Source organism: Otolemur garnettii, unplaced genomic scaffold (genome assembly GCF_000181295.1).
Source record: "Otolemur garnettii isolate 467f Iridium unplaced genomic scaffold, OtoGar3 scaffold00087, whole genome shotgun sequence".
Classification (NCBI taxonomy): Eukaryota; Metazoa; Chordata; class Mammalia; order Primates; family Galagidae; genus Otolemur; species Otolemur garnettii.
In genome coordinates this window covers 6,440,244-6,461,423 of record NW_003852482.1, presented here as the reverse complement: position 1 = coordinate 6,461,423, position 21,180 = coordinate 6,440,244, and the positions used below count along the sequence as shown (strand labels likewise).

The 21,180-nt window shown below is 51.3% G+C and overlaps 1 protein-coding gene across 1 annotated transcript in view; it reads left to right on the top strand.

Moving 5' to 3' along the window:
- The first annotated feature begins 10,668 nt into the window (after positions 1-10,668).
- The window catches only part of LAMC3 (laminin subunit gamma 3), a 65,988-nt gene continuing 55,476 nt past the window's right edge, over positions 10,669-21,180 (top strand). The window contains exon 1 of the mRNA XM_003794890.3: positions 10,669-11,047. Within this exon, the coding sequence (XP_003794938.1) occupies positions 10,669-11,047 (379 nt within the window). The remainder of the gene's footprint in view (positions 11,048-21,180) is intronic.

The following is a 21,180-nucleotide window of genomic DNA, read 5'->3' as shown; positions in this document are numbered from 1 at the left end:
CCCCACCCTGCCTTCCATCTCATGTTGCAAGTCTCTACCTCGGTTGTCCTCTCCATCATGGGGTTCATCCTGGCCCCTTATCTGTTCCCTTTGTGTTCTTACTGCAATCTGTCACTATCTAACTCATCACTTTGTTTCCTGGGGCACTGCCTGTCTTCCTGATTCTCTGGGGAGCCCCATGAGGTCATAGGCCATCCTCCCCCACAAGGTGGCAACCCCAGTGTCCAGCTCAGGGTGGCAATGCCCCCCTAAAAGAATGCATGAATGAATTGAGGCCAAAGTGGAGAAAAGTGTGGCCCTGGGGCGAGGCATACTGAGGTTTGAATCTAGGCTCTGTTCCTGACCAGCAGAGTGGTCCTAGGCAAGGGGTTGCCTCTGCTGAGCCTCAGTTTCCCTGTCTGCTATGTTTACCTGTATAGGTGGTGCACTCAGTCCAGATCTGGCCCCTACAAAGCCTCTCTGGTAGCGACCTTGTCCTTGTTCAGAAGGGCAGGACGGCACCCTGCAGGGCTGTAGCCAGATGGGCTAAGGCCTGGCAGCAGGGTCCCAAGGGACTGGGTATAGCCAGTTGCTAAATTCTTTCTCTTTTAGTTCCCCACAAGCCCCTGGTTCTCACTTCCTGTTCTTGAAGCCTGTCCAAAGAGTGGGTGACATCTCCCCACTTGACAGAAGGAAAGACTGAGGCCCAGGCCTGTGGACAGAGAGCACAGACTTACAGAGCCTCTGAGGCAGACAGGGCATCCTCAGAAACCACTGAGACCAACATTCTCACTGAGTGGGGAAACTGAGGTGCCCTAGAGGGGCAGGGCCCCCACTCGTGATACCAAAATGAGTCTGGACCCCAAAGCTGGGCAGGGATCTGCTTTTCCCTCCTGTGTTGCCCCCAACTCTGGGCTCCAACGAGGTTGCGGAGCTGTCAGGAGGGATCAGGCCTATCTCCCCGGATTTAATTAACGGGCCTTTCATCTTTGTCCTGGAGGGATCAGCCATCTTCTGTCTTCTTAATTAACGTTCATTAAGCAAATCAGAACTACAGGGTTTTTCTCCCTCCTTTCTTTGCCTGGAAGGTTTTAACCCTTGGTAGGTGGGCTTTGGGGAAGGGAGCCTGTTACCTTTGCTAGGAACCAGAGCAGAAGGCCAGGCTTCTGCAGGGACTCCCTCACTGGCTGCATAAACTTTACCTCCTCTCGCCCTACCACCTCCACACTAGGCCCCTGGCTGCACCTCCATCCAACCTCCTAAGGTGGAAATAGGCCTGGAAGACTCTGCTGCTCAAGAACCTTCCCTGGCTCCCTACCACTGCTAGGACAATGGGCAGACAGACCTCTGCCTCTTCATTCCTGCCCTATCTCTAAGCCCCCTCAGTACCTGCTCCCCCTCAATGCATTCCTCTCCCCTCAGATTCAGCTCTCTCCATGGGGCCAGGGCAGCTCCCTAAATCCTGCAGGGAATATTCAGGCATTGCTATTCCTAAGGGATCCCAAAGGTCTCCTGGGTTGGGGGAACAGGACCAAGGGCACTGGTCCAGGCACCCCCACCAGTGGGTTAAGGCCAATGTACTCCATGTGCTTCTAACCAACTCTATGAACTGTTACCAGTGGGGCCTTCACATGGCATGTGGGGGCACCTAGGTGGGAGTAGAGACCCCGGGTGTGGGGATGCAAGGATTGCTACCCAGGGAAGATGGGCTGTAGGGTAGGGGCTTGGGCTTGGGTAACCAAGGCCATGTGGCCATGGCTTCTGTCATATGTGGTGCTAGAGGAGGCCCCCAGCTTCAAGGCACAGATGACTTGCCGGGTGATGGCCCTACTGGCAGGTCCACCGGAGTCTTCTCTTGATGGAGAGTTGGCACCGTCCACTTTATTGCCCAGTGTCTTGAATACCAACTTCACAGCTCTCCTGCCAGCTCACTGTGAGCCCTTCCACCAGTTACAGAAGTAGTCACCAGATTTGGGGAGCTATCGTGAGACTTCGTGTCACACTTTGCTTCCCAGATTCTGTGGCTCTGGGCCCTCCCTGAATCCTAACCTAGGAGGAGCCAACCACAGTGATGGAAGAGACCCGGCAGGTCACATCCTGCCATGAACATGAGCCCAGAAGCTACGTCCCCTCTCTGGGTCTGTCTCCCCACCTGTACAGCCTGTGCCCTGGACCCCATGACCTTCCTAGGCCCATCTTCTCAGACCCCAAGCCACGGGACATGAAGTGATGTTTAGCTGCACACCACTTACCAAAGGGGGAGGGGATAAGAGCTGCCCTGCTGTCCCTCCACCCTAGGCTGTTGGAACAGCAGTCATTAAGAGTGGCTCACACCTGTAGTCCCAGTACTCTGAGAGGCTGAAGTGGGAGGATCACTTGAGGCCAGGTTTTCAAAACCAGTGTGGGTAACACAGAAAGAACCCATCTCTTAAAAAATGAAAAAAATAAGGTGTGGTGGCACCTGTAGTCCCAGCCACTTGGGAGACTGAGGCAGGAGGATGGCTTAAGCCCAGGAGTTGGAGTCTGCAGTGAGCTATGATTGTGCCACTGCACTCCAGTCTGTACAACAGAGAAAGACTCTATCTCTAAAAACTATATAAAAATAAAATAATAGTAAAAAAGAATCTGAGAGGCCAGTGACCTTTGGCTGCCCCACGGAGGCTGAGGGATCTCCAGGCCGGGCGGTGGGGGCAGGAACGGGGCTTTGTCCTGAGCGGTGGGGTAGAGGGTGGCCTGAGCCCCAGAAGTTGGAGTCCCGGCTCCAAGCCCCACCCAGGACTCCCCACCAGCCTGGGGGGGTCCGTGCTAGAGCAGCTCCATGGACTGCGGCCTTGAGCAGAGCTTCTCCCAGCGCTGGTCAGCTCCCTCGCAGCGGCCGTAGCTGGACGCGTCCACACCACCAGAGGGCGAGAGGGGCGTCCCAGTGTTGTGGCCAATGTCGCCACCTGGTGGATGGTCACGTGAGCACAAGCACCTGGACCCGGAGAAACCCGGGATGCGGAATCGGGGAGCCTGGGAGGAAGGGACCCACCACGCAGACCTTGAAGGAGGGTCCTCTCAAGGGCTGCTACTAGGCCTGGACACCTGCTGCCACCGCCACCCAGATGTGTCTCAGCACCCTCAGGGCTGGAGAAGGAAGGTGCAGGGAACCGTCCTTCTCTGTGATCCCTCTTGTCACCAGAAAAACCCACCAGTGGGGCGGAAGACACCTCTGCTCACATCCACCTTCTAAGTCTTGGTCAAGGACAGCGACTGGAAGGACTTATGTAGCATGCAGGACCCCAGCTGCAACGTGGATTGGAAGAGGAGCACTGAGCGTGCCCACCTCAGAGGTCAGGATGACACCAGAAAAGGAGGTGACACAGAGGCTGCATCACTCCCATAGTCATGCGGGTGCTGGAGACAGGTCTGAGCCCAGGTCTGACTCAGGAGGCCAGGTGGCTTTGCTCCTGCAGTACAGGTCTCCTCCTGCTCAGACAAGCAAATCAGTAGCAGCCTTATGCATTGAGTCCAGAGGATGCCCATTAATTTGTCCAAGCAGAGTCCTTTACTGACAATTATTAGGGGTGGTGATGTCTGCTTTGCCCTGGAGTGAGGGAGGAAGGGCGCTGGCCTCTTTGGCCACACCAACTCCTCCTATATCAGGCCCTGAGCTCTGGAGGGTCTGGATCAATGTTTGCTCCCTTCCATAGGCCCACCTGCACACCCTGCCACCTGTCTGAATCTTCAAGTCTTGCTGCACCCAGGTTGCTAAGCCCCTCACCACTGCCCACAAGGTTCTGTATACCTTCCCCAGATGGCAAATACTGTCCATTGGGACCATCACCCCAGGGCCACCCCAGAGTCGGATGGAAGGGCATCAGCAGTCCAATTTGATTTTGTAACTGCACACAGATCTGACCCACCTGGGAGCCAACCTGGGGCTTTTCTCTCCACCAGCTGGCCATGGGGAACCCTCATCCTCCAGGGCACATTTGTGAGCTGGAGAGGAGGCATCAAGTTTGGGGGTCTGTGCCACCTCTCATATAGCTCATTTGCACTCTGAACCGTCCTTGCCCTTTTTGTGAAGGATGGTTGCTGGGCCTGCTCCACTCTGTGACTTAGTGATCTGATGACTCTGGATGGCAGTACAGGCCACGTGGTCATTTGATTACCCCGATCATCACTCAGTCTCTGTAAAAGCCTGGTAGCAGGACAGGACCTGCCTTTTGCGTGGCCTAGAGCGCTCTGTGGGGCTGACATGCCTTGCTCCAGAACTCTAGGCATCAAGACTGTGATTTTTCTTTTGGGACACATCATGAACATGGCTCCTTTCCTCCATACACACTGTGGAATCTGCTGGGCACAGGCCTACGAGGCGGCACTGCTCACGTGCAGACTGGAGCTGCTGCTTGGCCTTTTCCTACTCTGGGCACCGCTCAGAGCTATTAGTTGCTCCTCCGCCTCATGAAGTGGGTCAGAAAGGTGTTCTGAAGTGCAGAATATGTTGCTTCTAGAACCTAAAGAGGCCTACCAACATTATACTTCTTGTCCTGTACTCTGGAGGACGCGATGGCTCATCTTATATGTGTACTTGGTCAAACAGTATCCAAGGTGTTTTTGTGGAGGTATTTTTTAGATGAGATTAACATTTAAAGCACTACTGTTTGAATTAAGCATCTATATAATGTAGGTGGGCCTTATCCAATCGATTGAAGGCCTTTATAGGAAAAAAACCTGATCTCCCTTATGGAAAAGGGAATTCCACCAGCAGACTGCCTTTGGACCTGAACTTCAACTCTGCCTTGAGTCTCCAGCCTACTGGCCTATCCTGCAGAGTTTGGACTTGCCAGGCTTGATAAATCACATGAGCCAATTTCTTAAAATAAATCTTTATTTTATTTTCTTTTATTTTTTGAAACAGAATCTCAGTCACCCTGGGGTTGAGTGCATTGCATCATAGCTCACGGCAACCTCAAACTCTTGCGCTGAGAGCCTTTAGATCCAGACCCTCTCAGGCTCCTGAGTATCTGGATCGAAAGGTACCTACCACAGTGCCTGGGCATTTTTAGCAATGGGGTCTCACTCTTGCTCAGGCTGGTCTTGAATTCCTGAGCTCAAAAAATCCACCTGTCGTGGCCTCTCAGAGTGCTAGGATTATAGGCATGAGCCAGCCTAAATCTCTATTTTAATTGATTAATTTCTCTCTCTCCATATATATGCATTTTTTTCTCATTACATGCACACACAGAATCATGCAGGGACACTTTATGAAAAATGCATGGTGGCTCGGCACCTGTGGCTCAAGCGGCTAAGGCACCAGCCACATACACCTAAGGTGGCGGGTTCGTATCCCCAGCCCGGGCCCGCCAGACAACAATGATGGCTGCAACCAAAAAATGGCCAGGCGTTGTGGCGGGCGCCTGTGTGGGGGCGCCTGTAGTCCCAGCTACTTGGAAGGCTGAGGCAGGAGACTCACTTGAGCCCAGGAGTTGGAGGTTGCTGTGAGCATGATGCCATGGCACTCTACCCAGGGGGATAGCTTGAGGCTCCGTCTCAAAAAAAAAAAAAAGAAAAATGCATGGTTAGGTGATTTTGTCATGGTGTGAACATCATGGAAAGTGTTTACATGAACCTAGATGGCACAGCCTACTACACATCTAGGCTATATGGTCTAGCATATTGCTCCTAGGCCACTAACCTGTACGCATGTTACTGTATGGGATATGGTAGGCAATTATAACACAATGGTATTCATATGTCTAAACATAGAAAAGATATAGCATTTCGGGGCAGTGTCTGCAGCTCAGTGAGTAGGGCACTGGCCCCATATACCGAGGGTGGTGGGTTCAAACCCAGCCCTGGCTAAACTGTAACAACAACAACAAAAAAAATAGCCGGGCATTGTGGTAGGCACCTATAGTCCCAGCTAGCCGGGAGGCTGAGGCAAGAGAATCGCCTAAGCCCAAGAGCTGGAGGTTGCTGTGAGCTATGATGCCACAGCACTCTACCAAGGGTGACAAAGTGAGACTCTATCTCTCAAAAAAAGAAAAAGAAAAAGAAAAGAAAAGATACAGTATTTTTATTGTATCTTTTCTATAAAGATAAAAAACAATGGTGCACCTATACAGGCCACCTACCATGAATGGAACCTGTAGGACTGGAAGCTGCTCTAGGTGAGTCAGGGAATGAGTGGGGAGGGAATGTGAAGGCCAAGGACACTACTGTACACTAGACTTTATAAATACTGTACTTTATAAACATTGTACACTTAGATTACATTAAACTTATTTAAACAATAATTACCCTACAAAGTTATAAGAGCTATGACATTACTGGGCAATAGGAATTTTTCGGCTTTTAAAATTCTATGGAACTAACGTTGTCTTTCATTGATCAAAATATCATTATGTGGCATATGACTGTGAATTTAAAGTTAGCACTGTTAGCCAGTCCCTGCAAATGTCTTTGGAGTATAATCCTACTCCTTTTTTGGCAGGCCTGGAACCTCCTCAATCAGGCCATGCAGGGTTTAACCCTAATTAATGGACATCTGGCCAGGAGGAGTGGTGGGAGCAGATCGTGAGGAAGGCAGGATCGTCTTACAGGGCACCTGCCTCATTTGAGGCTCCTGTGTACATAAGGCGGTGTGGTGGGGATGGCGAGCACTACACTGTGGGGAGGGGTCACCCCTTTTGCAGGCCCACAGCGTTTAAGGGAATCTGGAGATTTAAAGTTCTCAGCACATCACCCAGATCCGTATCCTAGGTCTCGGAAACCCACTCCTTTCTGATCTGGTCACTGTGGTATAGGACGATTTCCAGGAGTGAGAAATTTATTTTCTCTGAAGTTCTGCTAATCTTATGATCAGATCCTGAGCCTAGTTTTTTTTAAGATTACGCCCTGTGGCTAGGGTTGACAATGTCTTTAACTGTTGCTAGCAAGGGCCCCTGGATTTCCAGCTTTGCTTTGGTTTAGTGACTGATCACCTTGAAGTGGTCGTTTTCCCTTTACAAAGCATCACTGATGCTCCATAAGAGCCACCTGAATCCAATGCTCCCCATTCTCAAACATCAGAGATTGCACGAACTAGTCACTGCCTTCCACCTGTACTTTGGCCACGTTCACCCCAGGTGAAGTCTCACTGATTGCCGTGTCACTGCAGTGCTGATACCATCAATACCCTACCTAGCTTCAATGCACCAGCTGGCTGGTATCAGGAACGTGTTATGACTTTCTGAACCTTAGGCATTTTTACCTTAGTGCAGTGAATTTCAACCGGTGTGCCACGGCACACTGGCATGCCAGGAGGGGATCTTAGGTGGTGCTAGGAAAATTTTGAAAGACCACTAATTAAATTATTTTCAAGAAATGTTCAAAGCACAATAAGTATATTATCTTTTTACTCTTTTTTTCCCCAAACAACATAATGTAAGTGTGCCCTGAAAGTTTAACTGTAGGTTCAATATGCCATGAGACAAAAAAGGTTGAGAAACATTGCCTTAGAGGGTTCCTTGTTCTTTTCTTTTCTTTTTTTTTTTTTTCCTGAGACAGAGCCTTAAGCTATCCCTCCTGGATAGAGTGCTGTGGCATCACAGCTCACAGAAACCTCCAACTCCTGGGCTCAAGTGAGTCTCCTGCCTCAGCCTCCCAAGTAACTGGGACCACAGGCCCCTGCCATAACGCCTGGCCATTTTTTGGTTGCAGCCATCATTGTCGTTTTGGCAGGCCCGGGCTGGATTTGAACCCACCACCTTAGGTGTATGTGGCTGGCACCTTAGCCACTTGAGCCACAGGTGCCGAGCCAGAGGGTTCCTTTTTCATTAAAATATATTAAAAATTAGCTGGGTGTGGTGGCTCTTACCTGTAATTCTAGCACTCTGAGAGGCCAAGGTGGGTGGATAGCTTGAGCTCAGGAGTTTGAGACCAGCCTGAGATTAAAGATCCTATCTCTACTAAAAATAGAAGAACTCACCAGTCATTGTGGCAAGTCCCTGTAGTCCCAGCTACTTGAGAAGCTAAGGCTAGAGCCCAAGAGTTTGAGGTTGCAGTGAGGTAGGCTGATGCCAGGGCATTCTACCCAGGGCAACAGAGTGAGACTGTTTAAAATTATATTTGACAACTGCACTGATATAAAGACAAATGTATTAATATATATTAAAACATTTTCTTTAAGTCTGAGTATGGTGGGTCACACCTGTAATCCTAGTACTCTGGGAAGGCAAGGCGGGTGGATTGCCTGAGCTCAGGAGTTCAAGGCCAGTCTGAGCTAGAGTAAGACCCAGTCTCTAAAAATAGCTGGGTGTTGTGGCAGGCACCTGTAGTCCCAGACACTCTAGAGGCTGAGACAAGAGGATTGCTTGTGCCCAAGAGTTTGAGGTTGCTATAAGCTATGATGCCAGGGCACTCTACCAAGCGCAACAATGTAAGACATGGACTCAAAAAAAAAAAAAAATCCAACCTTTTCTTCAACCTAAAAGTTCATTTTTTCCTGTCTGACTTTGAAAAGAAATTATAACATTTTCATATGCTCCTAGAAGTATTGTCAGTCACCATGTCTCCTGTGCCTAATGAATGAATTGGCTTTGGATGGGTGCACAGCCCAGCAAAGGGCATCTGAATGGGGCGCCGACAGTTTGCCACAATCCTGTTTCTAGCCATAAAAGAAAACTCTAATGAAGAGTCCCCCACAACACCATCAAAGAACAATTTGGGGCCAGGTTCAGCGGCTCACTGTTATCCCAGCGCTTTGGGAGGCTAAGGCAGAGGTCACTTGAGGCCCAGAGTTCATGATTATAGCTAGCTATGATCGCACCACTTTACTCCAACCTGGCTGATAGAGTGAGACACTATTTTTATTAAAAAATAAAAATAAAATGACATGAAGGCTATGTTAACCAGTTTGATGGAAGTGTTTCGGATTGTGTGTGAAAACCCCACACTGTACCCCAGAAGTGCATTAATGTATATAGTTACCATTCAATAAAAAAAAATAAATAAATAAAAATAAACAACAAACAGTTTGGAATTACATCAAATTAATATTTTTAATTTGGGAAGGATTTATATATTTAAATAGTTGGAAACCCATGACTACAGATGCTGATTTCTTTATTCAGGTTTTATGTCATTTATGTAGAGTTTTATAATATCCTTCATTTATGTCGTGCTTATGTCATCCGAGATTTATTATTAGTTATTGAATCATTTGTATCATTTTGTGAACGGAAACATTTTCTCTACGTTTCTGAATTATTGTTGGCATTAGTTTTAGCACTTTACCCTGTAGTCAGCCATCTTTTTAAACTCTTATTAATAATCACAGTCTTAAGTAGAATGTTTTTGTTTTGTTTTGAGACAGAGTCTCACTCTGTCCCTTTGGGTAGAGTGCTGTGGTGTTATAGCTCACAGCAACCTCAAACTCTTGGGCTCAAGTGATTCTCTTGCCTCAGCCTCCTAAGTAGCTGGAACTACAGGCACAGGCCACAAGGCTCAGCTAATTTTTTTCTATTTTTGGTAGAGACAGGGTCTCACTCTTGCCCAGGCTGATCTTGAACACTTGAGCTCACGTATGCCACCTGCCTCAGCTTCCCAAGGACTAGGATTACAGGCATGAGTCACCGTGCCTGGCCTTTAGTAGAATCTTTTACGTTTTCTAGACGTGTCTTCAGATAAACATATTTATATCTTTTTTTTTTTTGTCTTTTTGCATTAGCTAGAACTTACAAATAATATCAGTGGTGACATCAACTACTAACTTTACTTGGGTCTATTTCTGGAATGCTATCCCATGGATCTATTCTACAATCCTTTCCAGAACCATGCTGTTTTCATTATATTTAAATAACTGGTAGTTAAACCACCCAAACAATTGATCTGGTCTTTTGAAATTGTGCTGACTCCTCTCCTCTCATTTTGCTCTTTACCTCAGTGGATGGAAGTACCTTTAGAATTTCACTCTTTAATACAATGTTTGTTGAACAGCATATTATCATGTTTTGGAATTTTATTTCTATTTTCCTTAGAGTTCTTCTGGGAATGGCTGCTAAATTTTATCAAATGGCTTTTCTCCTTCCATTTACTAATTTTAATGAATAGGAGTAAAAAGGGGCTTCTACGGGGGAGAAGACAAGGATGGCCTCTCCAAGGTGAAGCGTGCTGAGGTCGGGTGTAAGGTTTAGTCTCTTTGCTTTGAGAACCCAGGCAGCAGCAGGAGCACCTTCCAGAGTTCGGAGGAACCATCCTGAAAGCTACCTACGTGCACTTTACCCACAGAAGGAGATGCGCAAACAGCAAAGACCCGCCAAAGATCCTTGTCCCCTTTAATCTCAGGACCTCAAAGGCATTGGTGAGCAGTTTCCATTTAATGAGCAGTCATGGAAGCCTTAAAGATCCTGTATCTTTGCCAACCCCATTTTCCAGATGTGGACAGTGAGGCTTAAAGATGCCTGGGGGGCCCCCGCTGCCGGGAGGGTCCGGGTGGGTAGGCAGCTCTGGGGCTCCGGAGCCGGGCACTCCCGGGCACGTCCACCAGGTGGGGGTGAGCTCCAGGGACCGCGCGGCCTGGGCTCGGGGCGCCGCCCCCCCGCCGGTCCCTCCCTCCAGCGCTCCCGCCCCGTCGTGGGTCCCGCCCGCCGGGGAGGGCGGGCTCTGGCGCCCACCGTGGGCTAGCCGGCGGGCCGGCAGAGCTCGGCGTCGGTGCCCTTGGCCATGGCGGTGTCTGCGCTCCTCCTGGGGCTGGCGCTGGCGCTGGCGGCGTCGCGGGCGGCGGGCGCGGGCATGGGCGCGTGCTACGACGGCGCGGGGCGCCCGCAGCGCTGCCTGCCGGAGTTCGAGAACGCAGCGTTCGGCCGGTTGGCGGAGGCCTCGCACACGTGCGGCAGCCCGCCCGAGGACTTCTGCCCGCACGTGGGCGCCGCGGGCGCAGGGGCACAGTGCCAGCGCTGCGACGCCGCCGACCCCGAGCGCCACCACAACGCTTCCTACCTCACCGACTTCCACAGCCAGGACGAGAGCACCTGGTGGCAGAGCCCGTCCATGGCCTTTGGCGTGCAGTACCCCACCTCGGTCAACATCACTCTCCGCCTGGGTAAGTGCGGGCTCGGGTCGCCGCCGCCGCCACCACCACCACCACCACCGCGTCCCCTGTCGTCACTCCTTGGGGGCCCGAGGCAGAGGTCTGAACTGTCGCTGCAAGCCCCAGCTAGGGCTGTGGGACCCTGCTACGGGGCCTCAGGAACAGGACTATACCCCTTTGTGGAAGGATACACTGAGGAGGGCCCCTTTGCAGCTAGATGGGGCAGGAGGCCTCCGGGGAGCCCCTTTGCAGAGCCGAGATCCGGGTACAGTTATGGTCCCCTTTAATGGTTTTCCATCGTCCACCCAGGCCGTGATGGGGACAATTACACATCAGGGAGTGGACTCGTCCACCCTCTAGGGCAGGGGCTTCTGGTATTGGGGAGTCTTCTGGTGGACTTTAGCGGCTCAGTGGACCCCTGAGCTGCCTGCAGTCTCTGGAGGGTGTCTTGTGCACTGGAGGGTGGGAGCTGAGACATTCAGGGAAAGAGGAGCCCTCTGGGTGGGAGGACCAAATTTGTCCTGCCATTAGGTGGCTTGCCTTGCCCACCCCATGCCAAGGTGCAGGAGCCTTAGCACCCTGGACATCAGAATCCCAGTCTGGACCCAGCCCTTCACTTCAAGGAGCCAGAGGCCCAACTCCATTCCGGCCTCCACAGCCCTTGGGGGAGGTCACTGGTCACAGTCCCTTGTCTGCCACACGTCAAGATCTCCCAAAGCTTTACAAACTCCCAGTACTTTTATAACTCATTTTTGACTGCTAAGCCTGACCAGAAACTATTTCTAGGCTTTATAAACTATTTTCACTAATTTATCCTAGTGAAAATGAATATTCATACATTTTGCTGCTGAAATCTCCTTTGAAGTATAGCCTGCAAGCCCAGACCCCACTGGGGTGTTAACACAACGTGTGGTGTACAACCTGTATCATCTTTCTAAACTCTGTGAAGTTCTGAACCCATTTGGAGCCTAGGAGTTTGGCTAAGGGTGATGGCATACCTGTGTTTCAGATGAGAAAGTGGAAGCTCAGAGAGGTTAAGTGTCTTGCCCAAAGGCACACAGCTGCTAAATGACAGTCTGGACATGAACTCCACCACCTATCAAATGTGTTGGCTCCTCCCAAGCCTGGGCAACAGCGTCCAGGGGAGGGCTAGGAAATGACACTGGAGTGAGGGGAGGGGAGGATGGTGAGGCCACTCCTGCCTGCTGCCACCCCAAGAAGTTCAGTTTCCCAGGGCCACAGTCGCCTTCTTGTGGCCTGTCTAGACCATCAGGTGGGGCTTCTGGATGGAGTGAGGTCTCCACCCAGGCCAGGAGGAGGGACAGGAAGCCAGTGGGGTGGGGGGAGTATGGGGGAGCTGTCTGGATGGGGCTGGCAGGACCCCAAGGCCACAAGGGAAGGAATCTGGGACAGGGTGGGGGCTTGTGGGGGAGACACACTGTTCCATAACAAAGAGTGTCACATGTGTTAGTGGAACCCAGGGGCCAAGGAGAGGGGCCCAGCTGGGCACAAAGAAGGAGTGGAGGATGGAGGAAAAGTCCACGAGTTTGGATTTGGGGACGGTTCCCACTTACATACTGAGTGCTTACCACAGGCCATGCCCTGTGTTTGAGCTGCACAAATAGGTGAACTATGCGTAGAACCCTCAGGAGCAGGGTATTGTGACCCTTCTCCAAGTCAACAGCCTGAGGCTCAGAGAGACCCTGTGAGTGTGGAGGGAAGATGTGATAGATACTTGTGCACACACACGCACACTCACACACACGTGCACGCACACTGGAGTGCCTCCCTTGGCTAGTGTCCTTTCTGGCATGTTGTCCAGCACCAGGTACGTGTGTGTACAGTGAACAAAGAATGAACGAATGAATGAACGATGGTGACACCTCCTCCATTCTGTACTCTGTGCCCAGCTCAGGTTCTTCTTCACCTGCTCCGGGAGGCCGAACAGGGTAGAAACCACAGAAGGGCACTTTGGACTGAGGCTCAGCAGAGTCTATCGTTGGGCGAGTGATGTCACCTCTCTCTGCCTCGGTTTCCTCATCTGTACAAGGAGACTAGCAGTCTCTACCTCCTAGGGCTGTTGTGTGTATTCCATGAGCTCAGGTCTGAGCTGTAACAGTCCTTGTGTGCGACCAGCATCGCTCTGCTGAGGACAGCTCAGGGCTGACGCTCCCCTGCAGTTGAGCTCTACTGCAGGGATTGAGAAATGCTCACCTTGGCCAGCCCGGCTCCTGGGAGACATCTAACCCAGGGCCCTGTTTACGAATGATAGGTGCTAGGGGCTCATGGCAGTCCAGACTTGGCCCCTTTTCAGTTTTGTATGACCTAGATTTGCTCCAGGATAAGTCATGGATTGCATAATATTGGGGAAGGAGCAATGTGGGATTGTCAGTGTCCTCACTGTCCCTGGCGGATGCTCTGATTGTCTGAGGTGGGCCAGGGAGCCTCTCCTCTTGTTCCTTGGGCTACCTCTGTTGGCTCTATACCCCTCCCTCCCTTGAAGGCTGATGAGAAGGGAGAGTGGGTGGCTAGCTGTGGCCCCAGGTCCCCTAGAGGGAGCGGGGTGAGGGGCGGGGGAAGATGGAGGTCCTGGGATGGAGGTCGCTGCTTTCCCAGACCCCTGTAGCTTCTGGACATCTGTTCCAGATCCTCCCTTGCTGAGCTGAGCAGAGCCTTCCTGTCTGGAATGAAAGGCTGCAGCAGAGCTTGGCAGTTCCCAGCCCGCCTCCAAGGCCTGGGGAAGCCTCTGAGCTGGCACCTGGTGGGCAGCATGGGGGCCACGGATGGTCATGGGGGCAACAGACTATTCAGGGAATCTCACCACATGCCAAGAAAGAATTCACTGAGTTGAATCCCAAGCTGGCATGGTTTGTTCTTTTATAGACAGGGAAACTGAGGCTCTGAGCATGACAGGGTCACCTAGACCTATAAGTTCTGTCCGCTGGGGCCTTCTCCTAACTGTGCTCCAGCTGGAAGTGGGTAGTGTCCAAGCAAGGCTGGTCCACATGCTCTAAGCCTGGGGAGAACCAGGCTGGGCTGTGGTTTTTGGTGGGCACTAGGGGGCTTCCCTTCCAGCTTGAACACTTTCTTGGATTGCTGAGACCTCCTGGAATCACACAAAGACCCCTGAGTCCCCAGGTGTGTTCTGGTTCCCAGGGCTGAGAGTGCCGCTGCAGGGTCGCAGGATGGGCTCCTGCCTCTCCACCTGCCCCCCTCAGATTCCGTTTCTTTATGTGCTGGTTCACCAGTGCGCTTGGTACTTAATGAGCCTGGCTCATGGGCCCTGAGCAAGACCACACACAGTCCCCGCCCTGCGGGGCTCAAGGTCGGGCCACAGAACATGGCCTATACTGAGGATAAAGGCCCACTTGTGGTGGGCTCCACAAGTCTCCCTGAAGGTAGGCAGGGCCTCACTGAGACCTGAAGGGCAGTCAGATTGCCCAGTGGCAGAGGGACTTCAGGCCAGGGGACGAAGGGACAGCATGGGGAGGCAGGTGGCAGCTCCGTATGTTGTGGGCCCTACTAGGCCTAGATGACCTCAGGTGCAGGGACTGAGGCAACCAGGGGGCCTGTCTGGCCACAGCGAGGAGCTGGGCCTGGTGGGGGCTGGACATCAGGGGAACCTGTGGCCCTTAACAGGCCTTGGAGTCAGCTGGGCTCACTGAGTCTTCCTGTCGAGTGGGCGGCCTTGTTTGACTTGGCTGGAGCCAGCACTGGGGGCCAAGTCCTCCTTCTTTCTCCCTGGAGTTCTGGTTGGAACACTGAGCCCAGGCAGGTCAGGGGGTCAAGGCAGTGGCCCTGGTTACCCTCCACCCACCCACAGAACTGATCCTCAAGGCCCCTGGGCCCAGCTGGCCTTGGCCACCTCCCTTGCCTCTCAGGGCCTCCCAGAACTAATCCAGGAGTGGTATGGGTGGGAAATGCCAAATCCCAGGAGGGTGTAGGCAGCCTCTAGTGGCCCCCCAGCATCCAGGTGCTGGCCCCCCCAGCGTCCAGGTCACCCCTGTGCACCTCCCACTCTGGCTGCTGCCAGCTGTCCTGCAGCAGGGCCATAACTGACCATGACAGGTGCTCCTTCCACCAGGTCTTTGCCTCTGCTGTCACTTCTGCTTGGCGTACTTTCCCTTCCCACCTTCTGCTAACCCATGTCTCATTCATAAACAACCAAGCGCTCAGGGCGTGTGGCCCCCGTGCCGAGCCTTGGGGATGCAGCAGGGGTCAGGTACCCATCTGGCCCACTCAGCTTAGAGGGGACCTCCAGGAACCCACCCCCAACCCTCCAGGATTGGGCAGGGGGCCTGGCCATGCATTCCTGTAGCCCCTGCCTTCCCCCCTCAGTCTGGGTCACACTGCCTTGAGGGTTTGATTGGTTCGTGGCCATCCCTAGCTCTGCCGAGAGAATGCCTGTTTCACAGCTGTGCCCCAGCGCCTGGCACAGGGTGCCAGTGAAGGTTGCTGGGTGAATGTATGGAGGGAGCACCAGGTGAATGTAGTTATGTGCGTGCTTCTACCTGGGACTGTCCTGAGTGCTGCACTGGCTTGTTTGTTTAGCTCTGTTGTGATGTTCATATACTGCAAAAGGGGAAACTGAGGCACTACACCAGGGGTCCTCAAGCTTTTTAAACAGGGGGCCAGTTCACTGTCCCTCAGACCGTTGCAGGGCCAGACTGTGGGCCCCTGTTCCTAAGCAGGACAGGCAGTGGCAGCAAAAACACCCGGCGGGCCGGATAAATGTCCTAGGTGGGCTGCATATGGCCTGCGGGCCGTAGTTTGAGGACACCTGCACTACACTGAAGTCAGTTGCCCAGTTAACCCAGAGAGAGTGGGTAATTTGTCTGAGGCCACAGAGCCAGCAAACAGTGGAGCTGGGCTGTGAACCCAGCCAGCCCTGGCCACACCGCACTTTCTCACTGGGAGCGAGCGAGGGAGGGAGCCAGTGAAGAATGCGTGTTTTAGCCCTCCTGTTCTTGCACAGGCGTCCGTACTGCTTACCATGGCAGCACCAGCCTCCCACCCCTACACCCCTTTCTCCCTGGCAGCTGTGCCCTCACCATCTCATGCCCTGGCTTTGCCTTTTGAAATGGAGGTCAACATTCAGGACTCCACCTGCACCTTCTGCCCTGGCCCAGCCTCCCACGTGAGCCTCTGACGGGGGATCTGAGCGCCTCCTGAGCCAGCACACGTGGATGTCACATGAGGGCCCCAAACACAGGGTCCAGAGGAACGAACCCCATGTGCAGAGCAGCGTTACCAGTCATGACAGCCAAAAGGTGGAGGCAGCCCACGTGAATGCCCTATCCACACGTGGAATATTACTCAGTCTTACAAAGGAAGGAAATTCTGACACATACTGCAATGCAGATGAACCCTGAGGACATTATGCTAAGTGAAATAAGCCAGTCGGAAAAGGACAAATACCATATGGTTTCACTTACGTGAGGCCCCTAGAATAGTCAAATCCATAGAGACAGAAGGTAGAATGGCGGGTGCCAGAGATTGCGGGGAGGGGAATGGCAGTTAGTACTTCACGGGGATGGAGTCTCAGTTTGGGAAGATGAGAATTCCGGACACAGATGATGGTGATAGCTGCCCAACAATGTGGGCTGTGAATACAGTTCGGTACTTATTGCCCCTGAACTGTGCACTTACAAATGGTTAAGATGATAAATGTTTGTCACCATAAAAGAAAATGTGGGGGGAAATGTATATATTGGCCCTTTGGGAAGGCAGTTTGGTGGCATGGAGAACCACCACAATGTTCCGGGCCTTTGGCAAAGGAATCCTACTTCTGGGAATTCAAATAAAGAAAGGAGCCTAAATGCATGAAAATGTTCATAAAGGCATTTTTTTTTTTTTTGTAGCAGGGAGAAATTGGAACCATCAGGGAATAGTTAAATAAATTGTAGGACATAAATTCATACAATGATTGCAGCGGTTCAGTGAAATAGCTGACGGAGTTTATAATAGTCGGGGCAACCCAAGTCTCAACGTTGAATGAAGAAAAAGAGACGAGTCGCTGCATGTGGACTCGGATTCTATTTCACTACCCCTAAAGAATAGGGCATGTAGTCACCACTAGGCCAGGGGAATGAGCGGGGGTGCATGGGAGCCAACCTGGTGAAGAACAGCAGGAACAGCATTCCACACAGATGGAATAGCATATCGGGTGGCCTAGAGGTGAGGGAGCCACGTACTTCCGAGTAGTTTCACCACCATTGACATCAAACTGACAAGTATGTTTGTCCTAAGGACTTTGAGTGACTTTTCTTCCTTTGTCAGTTTTCCTGCATTTTTCCAGTTTTCTTGCATGAAGTGTGCTCTAATTTAAAAACCGGAGAGAACACATTTTTACAAAATTTTTTTAAAAAGCAACCGCCTTGCCGTGTTCTGTTTTAAGATGTTTTTCAAAGTTCCGTTGCAGCGCAGCTTGGCACCGTGACTCCTAATCCCTTAAAAGAAAGCGTGTGTAGCAAACAGAGTCCGGATCTGGGGGCGTCCTGGTGTCTGCTCCTGTTACGAGCTGGCTTCAGGTCCTGGAACCAGGCAGGGGTTAGCCCAGATGTGCATTTGCTAAAGGATGCCGTGCAGAGGTGCTGCAGGTCGGTGGTGCAGACCCCTCAGTAAACATCCAGCAGCCTGACACCTCTCGGGAGGGGAGCTTGGAGCTACTTAAAAGGTAGCTGACAGCTAGAAGCGTGATCAGAAAAAGGCAGTCCCTGGTATTTCATGCAAACGAGCAGCATCACAGCATCACGCGATGGGAAACATCCCGGTTTTCTTTCCTTGCCAAGCCAGGAGTGAGGGAAGATGCAGCACATCAGAGATACCACAGGGACTTTTTGTTACAAGAGTTAATTAGAAAAGCCAAAAAGCAACTTAATCCCTGCTTTGTGATGAAAAGGTTCCTGCAAAAGGCAACTGAAAGCAAACGGCCCCAAGATCTTCTAAACAGTGACAAGAATTAAATGTGCAGCCCCAGCCCAGATCCTTGAAAGCTCCAGGGGGTTATGAGGCTCCCAGGTGGTTGAAACAAGTGTGTTCTCATCCAGAAAGCTGAGTCCAAATGTCATCCCCAACTGTTAACTGGTGGTGAAACTGCTTAGAAGTAGGTGGCTCCCTCACCTCCGGGGCCACCCGATATGCTATTCCATCTGTCTGGAATGCTGCTCCTGCTGTTCCTCACCTAGCTGGCTCCCGTGCACCCCTGCTCATCACCCTGGCTTACATGCCCCACCTTCACTTATCTCTGCCTCTTCCCTCACCATGCTCCTGCCAGCCTGAACTGCCATGTGGAACACTCTTCTCCCTGCCTTCCCTGGCCAGTGGCTACTAAACCTTGGAGCCATAGGTTTGGATACCTTGTTAATGCTCCTTTAGCCTCCCTGGGCTGCTTCATCCTGTTCTACAAAGACCTACCTGTCTCTCCCACTAGTCTGTGGCCCCCATGGGGCAGGAGCCATGAATCCTTAGACTTGAGCATGGCTCCTGGCACACAGTAGGTGCTCTATAAATATTTGCCAGTTGGCCAGGCCCAGTGGCTCACACCTGTAATCCTAGCACTCTGGGAGACTGAGGTGGGTGGATTGCTTGAGCTCAGGAGTTCAAGACCAGCTTGAGCAAGAGTGTGATCCCATCTCTACTAAAATGGAAAAACTTGGCCGGGTGTTATGGCAGGCATCTGGAGTCCCTGCTCAGCAGGCTGAGGCAAGAGGATTGCTCAAGCCCAAGAGTCTGAGGTTGCTGTGAACTATGACGGTGCCATGGCACTCTACCCATGGCGACAGAGTGAGACTCTGTCTCAAAAAAAAAAAAAACACACCTGGTTGAGTGAATATGGACAAAGCATGATTGTCTAATTTGGTGTGAGTTGAGGCAGACAGGCGTGGCGGTGTGGCCAACACTGCTACATGTGTGCCTGAAAGTCACAGTCCCTAAATGGGTCTCTTTAACAACAGCTGCATTCAGTGAGCACCTACTGTGTGTCAGGCAGCACACTAAGTGTCTTACACACACCTTACTGCTGAGACCCCCAGACAGTTCCACCTTGCATGTGGCTTACTGATGAAAAGTTGAGGATCAGGGAGGATGTCACGTAGAAAGCTGTCTCCATTTGGCCACCGAGCCGCTGCCCAGAGCCACGTTACTCTCCCACTCCAGGCTCTGTGGAGCCTCAGGGAGAAGGGGCTGCCCTACAAGGGGGTGCCAGTGCCCCTAGCGACGTGGAGATCCCACTCGCCCCCTCCCAGTCCTCACTGCCTTGCTGATCCAGCAGGGGGGCACAACAGAGGCCCCCGACACACCAGACATGAGAAGCACCAAGCTGTGTCCTCTCTAGCCAGCTGGGACATAAAGCCCATCAAGAATGACACCAGGACAGTCATAAAATCAAGCCGGCTCACATCCGGCACTGACCAAGCAGAATGAGCCAGATCGGAGAGGCTTATTTTGGGAAAATGGAAACAAAACAAAGCTCCTTAATTGGAGCCATCTGGGATCAGTGGCCTGGGGAGGGGACAGGGTGGGAGCTGAGCTCAGAATGCGTGGGTGAGGCTGCCCTGCCCCCACGGGCATCTGAGCCAGGAGAGGGAGCTGCTTGCAGCCTGAAGGTGGGGGGCATCACAGCAAGGCCCCTCAGCCCCACCATCTGGCCACCCAAGATGCCTGTGCTTCCTCTCCCATCCTAGCTCTTGACAATTCTGGGCATGGTGAATCTCCGCCCATGACCGTGATCCCAGACACTGCAAAAGCCTGGCTGAACCAGGGCCATGCCCATCACAGCCTTCCCATCTTTGGACTAAGTCTAAGTCCCAAATATGAATTGAGCTTGTAAGGTCTATTGTCTAAACTGGGGAGAGCAAACAAGTTTCGTCTGATGATTGCCTAGGGCCTTGTGTTAAGAAGGATTCTGAGGTCTAGTTTGAGCAGAGACGTGACTGATGCGTACAAACTACAAGTCTGCAGAGAAGTAGCAAGGCATTTCAGATCGTTGCAATAACTCAGGGAACAGATGAGAGTCTTGAGAGAGCAGACACAAAGAATATTCCAGAGAATGATCTAGTGATTTAATGAATGCTGAAGTCACAGAGCTAGGAAGCAGGTGATCACAAGTTTCTCATTTTGGTGCACAGACCAGCAAGGGGAAGAGGATCCCCCCCCCCCGCCATGTATAGCACAAAAGTTAAGTCTCTTCTTTCAGTTCTTTTGGGTATATATCCTGACGTGGAAGTGCTGGATCATATGGTAATTCTGTTTTTAGGGTTTTTTTTCCTTCTTCTTCCTCTTAAATGGACCAAAGAGTCTTGGGCTTGCTTTTAGTTTTAACCTTTTACAAGTGTAATCAACCGAGTGAAGGAGGTAGGGGATATTCTCCCACTTTTACGTAAACTCAAGTTTTAGAGTAAAACAGCCTCTTCTCTGTTTAAAAAGGTTATTCTCGAGTTGCAAAAATTCTTTCTCCCCCCATTTTTCCCCTGCATTTTATTCCTCACTCCATCTTAGCTGCCACAATCACATAGAAAGTGCCAAGACACTTTTTTCTTACATCTGTAGTGGAAAACTTAGCAGCAGACAGTTACTGCTTCAGGTCTGTCGAACAGACACATTATTTTAGTTTTTTGAAGAACCTGCCAAACTCACATCCACAGCGGCTGCAGCCTCTTCATTCCCACCATCAGTGGGAACCATGGTTCCAATTTCTCCACATCCTTACCTGGTTATTTTATGTTTTCTTGGTGGAAGCCATACTGATGTATGTGAAGCCAGTTCTTTTTTGCAATTATAACATATGTAATATTTGCAACAGCTTTACAAAGACATAATTCATATGCTATACAATTTACCCACTTAAAGTGTACAACCCTGTGGTTTGCTTTTTGGGGTTTTTTTGTTTTTGTTTTTGTTTTTTGAGACAGAATCTTTCTCTTTTGCCCTTGGTAGCATGCCATGGCATCAGCCTAGCTCATAGCAACCTCAAACTCCTGGGCTCAAGTGAGCCTTTTGCCTCAGCTTCCCAAATACCGAGGACCACAGGTACCCACCACAATGCTCAGCTAGTTTTTCTTTTTTTTCTTTTGTTTTTTTTTGTTTTTTTTTTTTTGAGACAGAGCCTCAAGCTGTCCCCCTGGGTAGAGTGCCGTGGCATTACA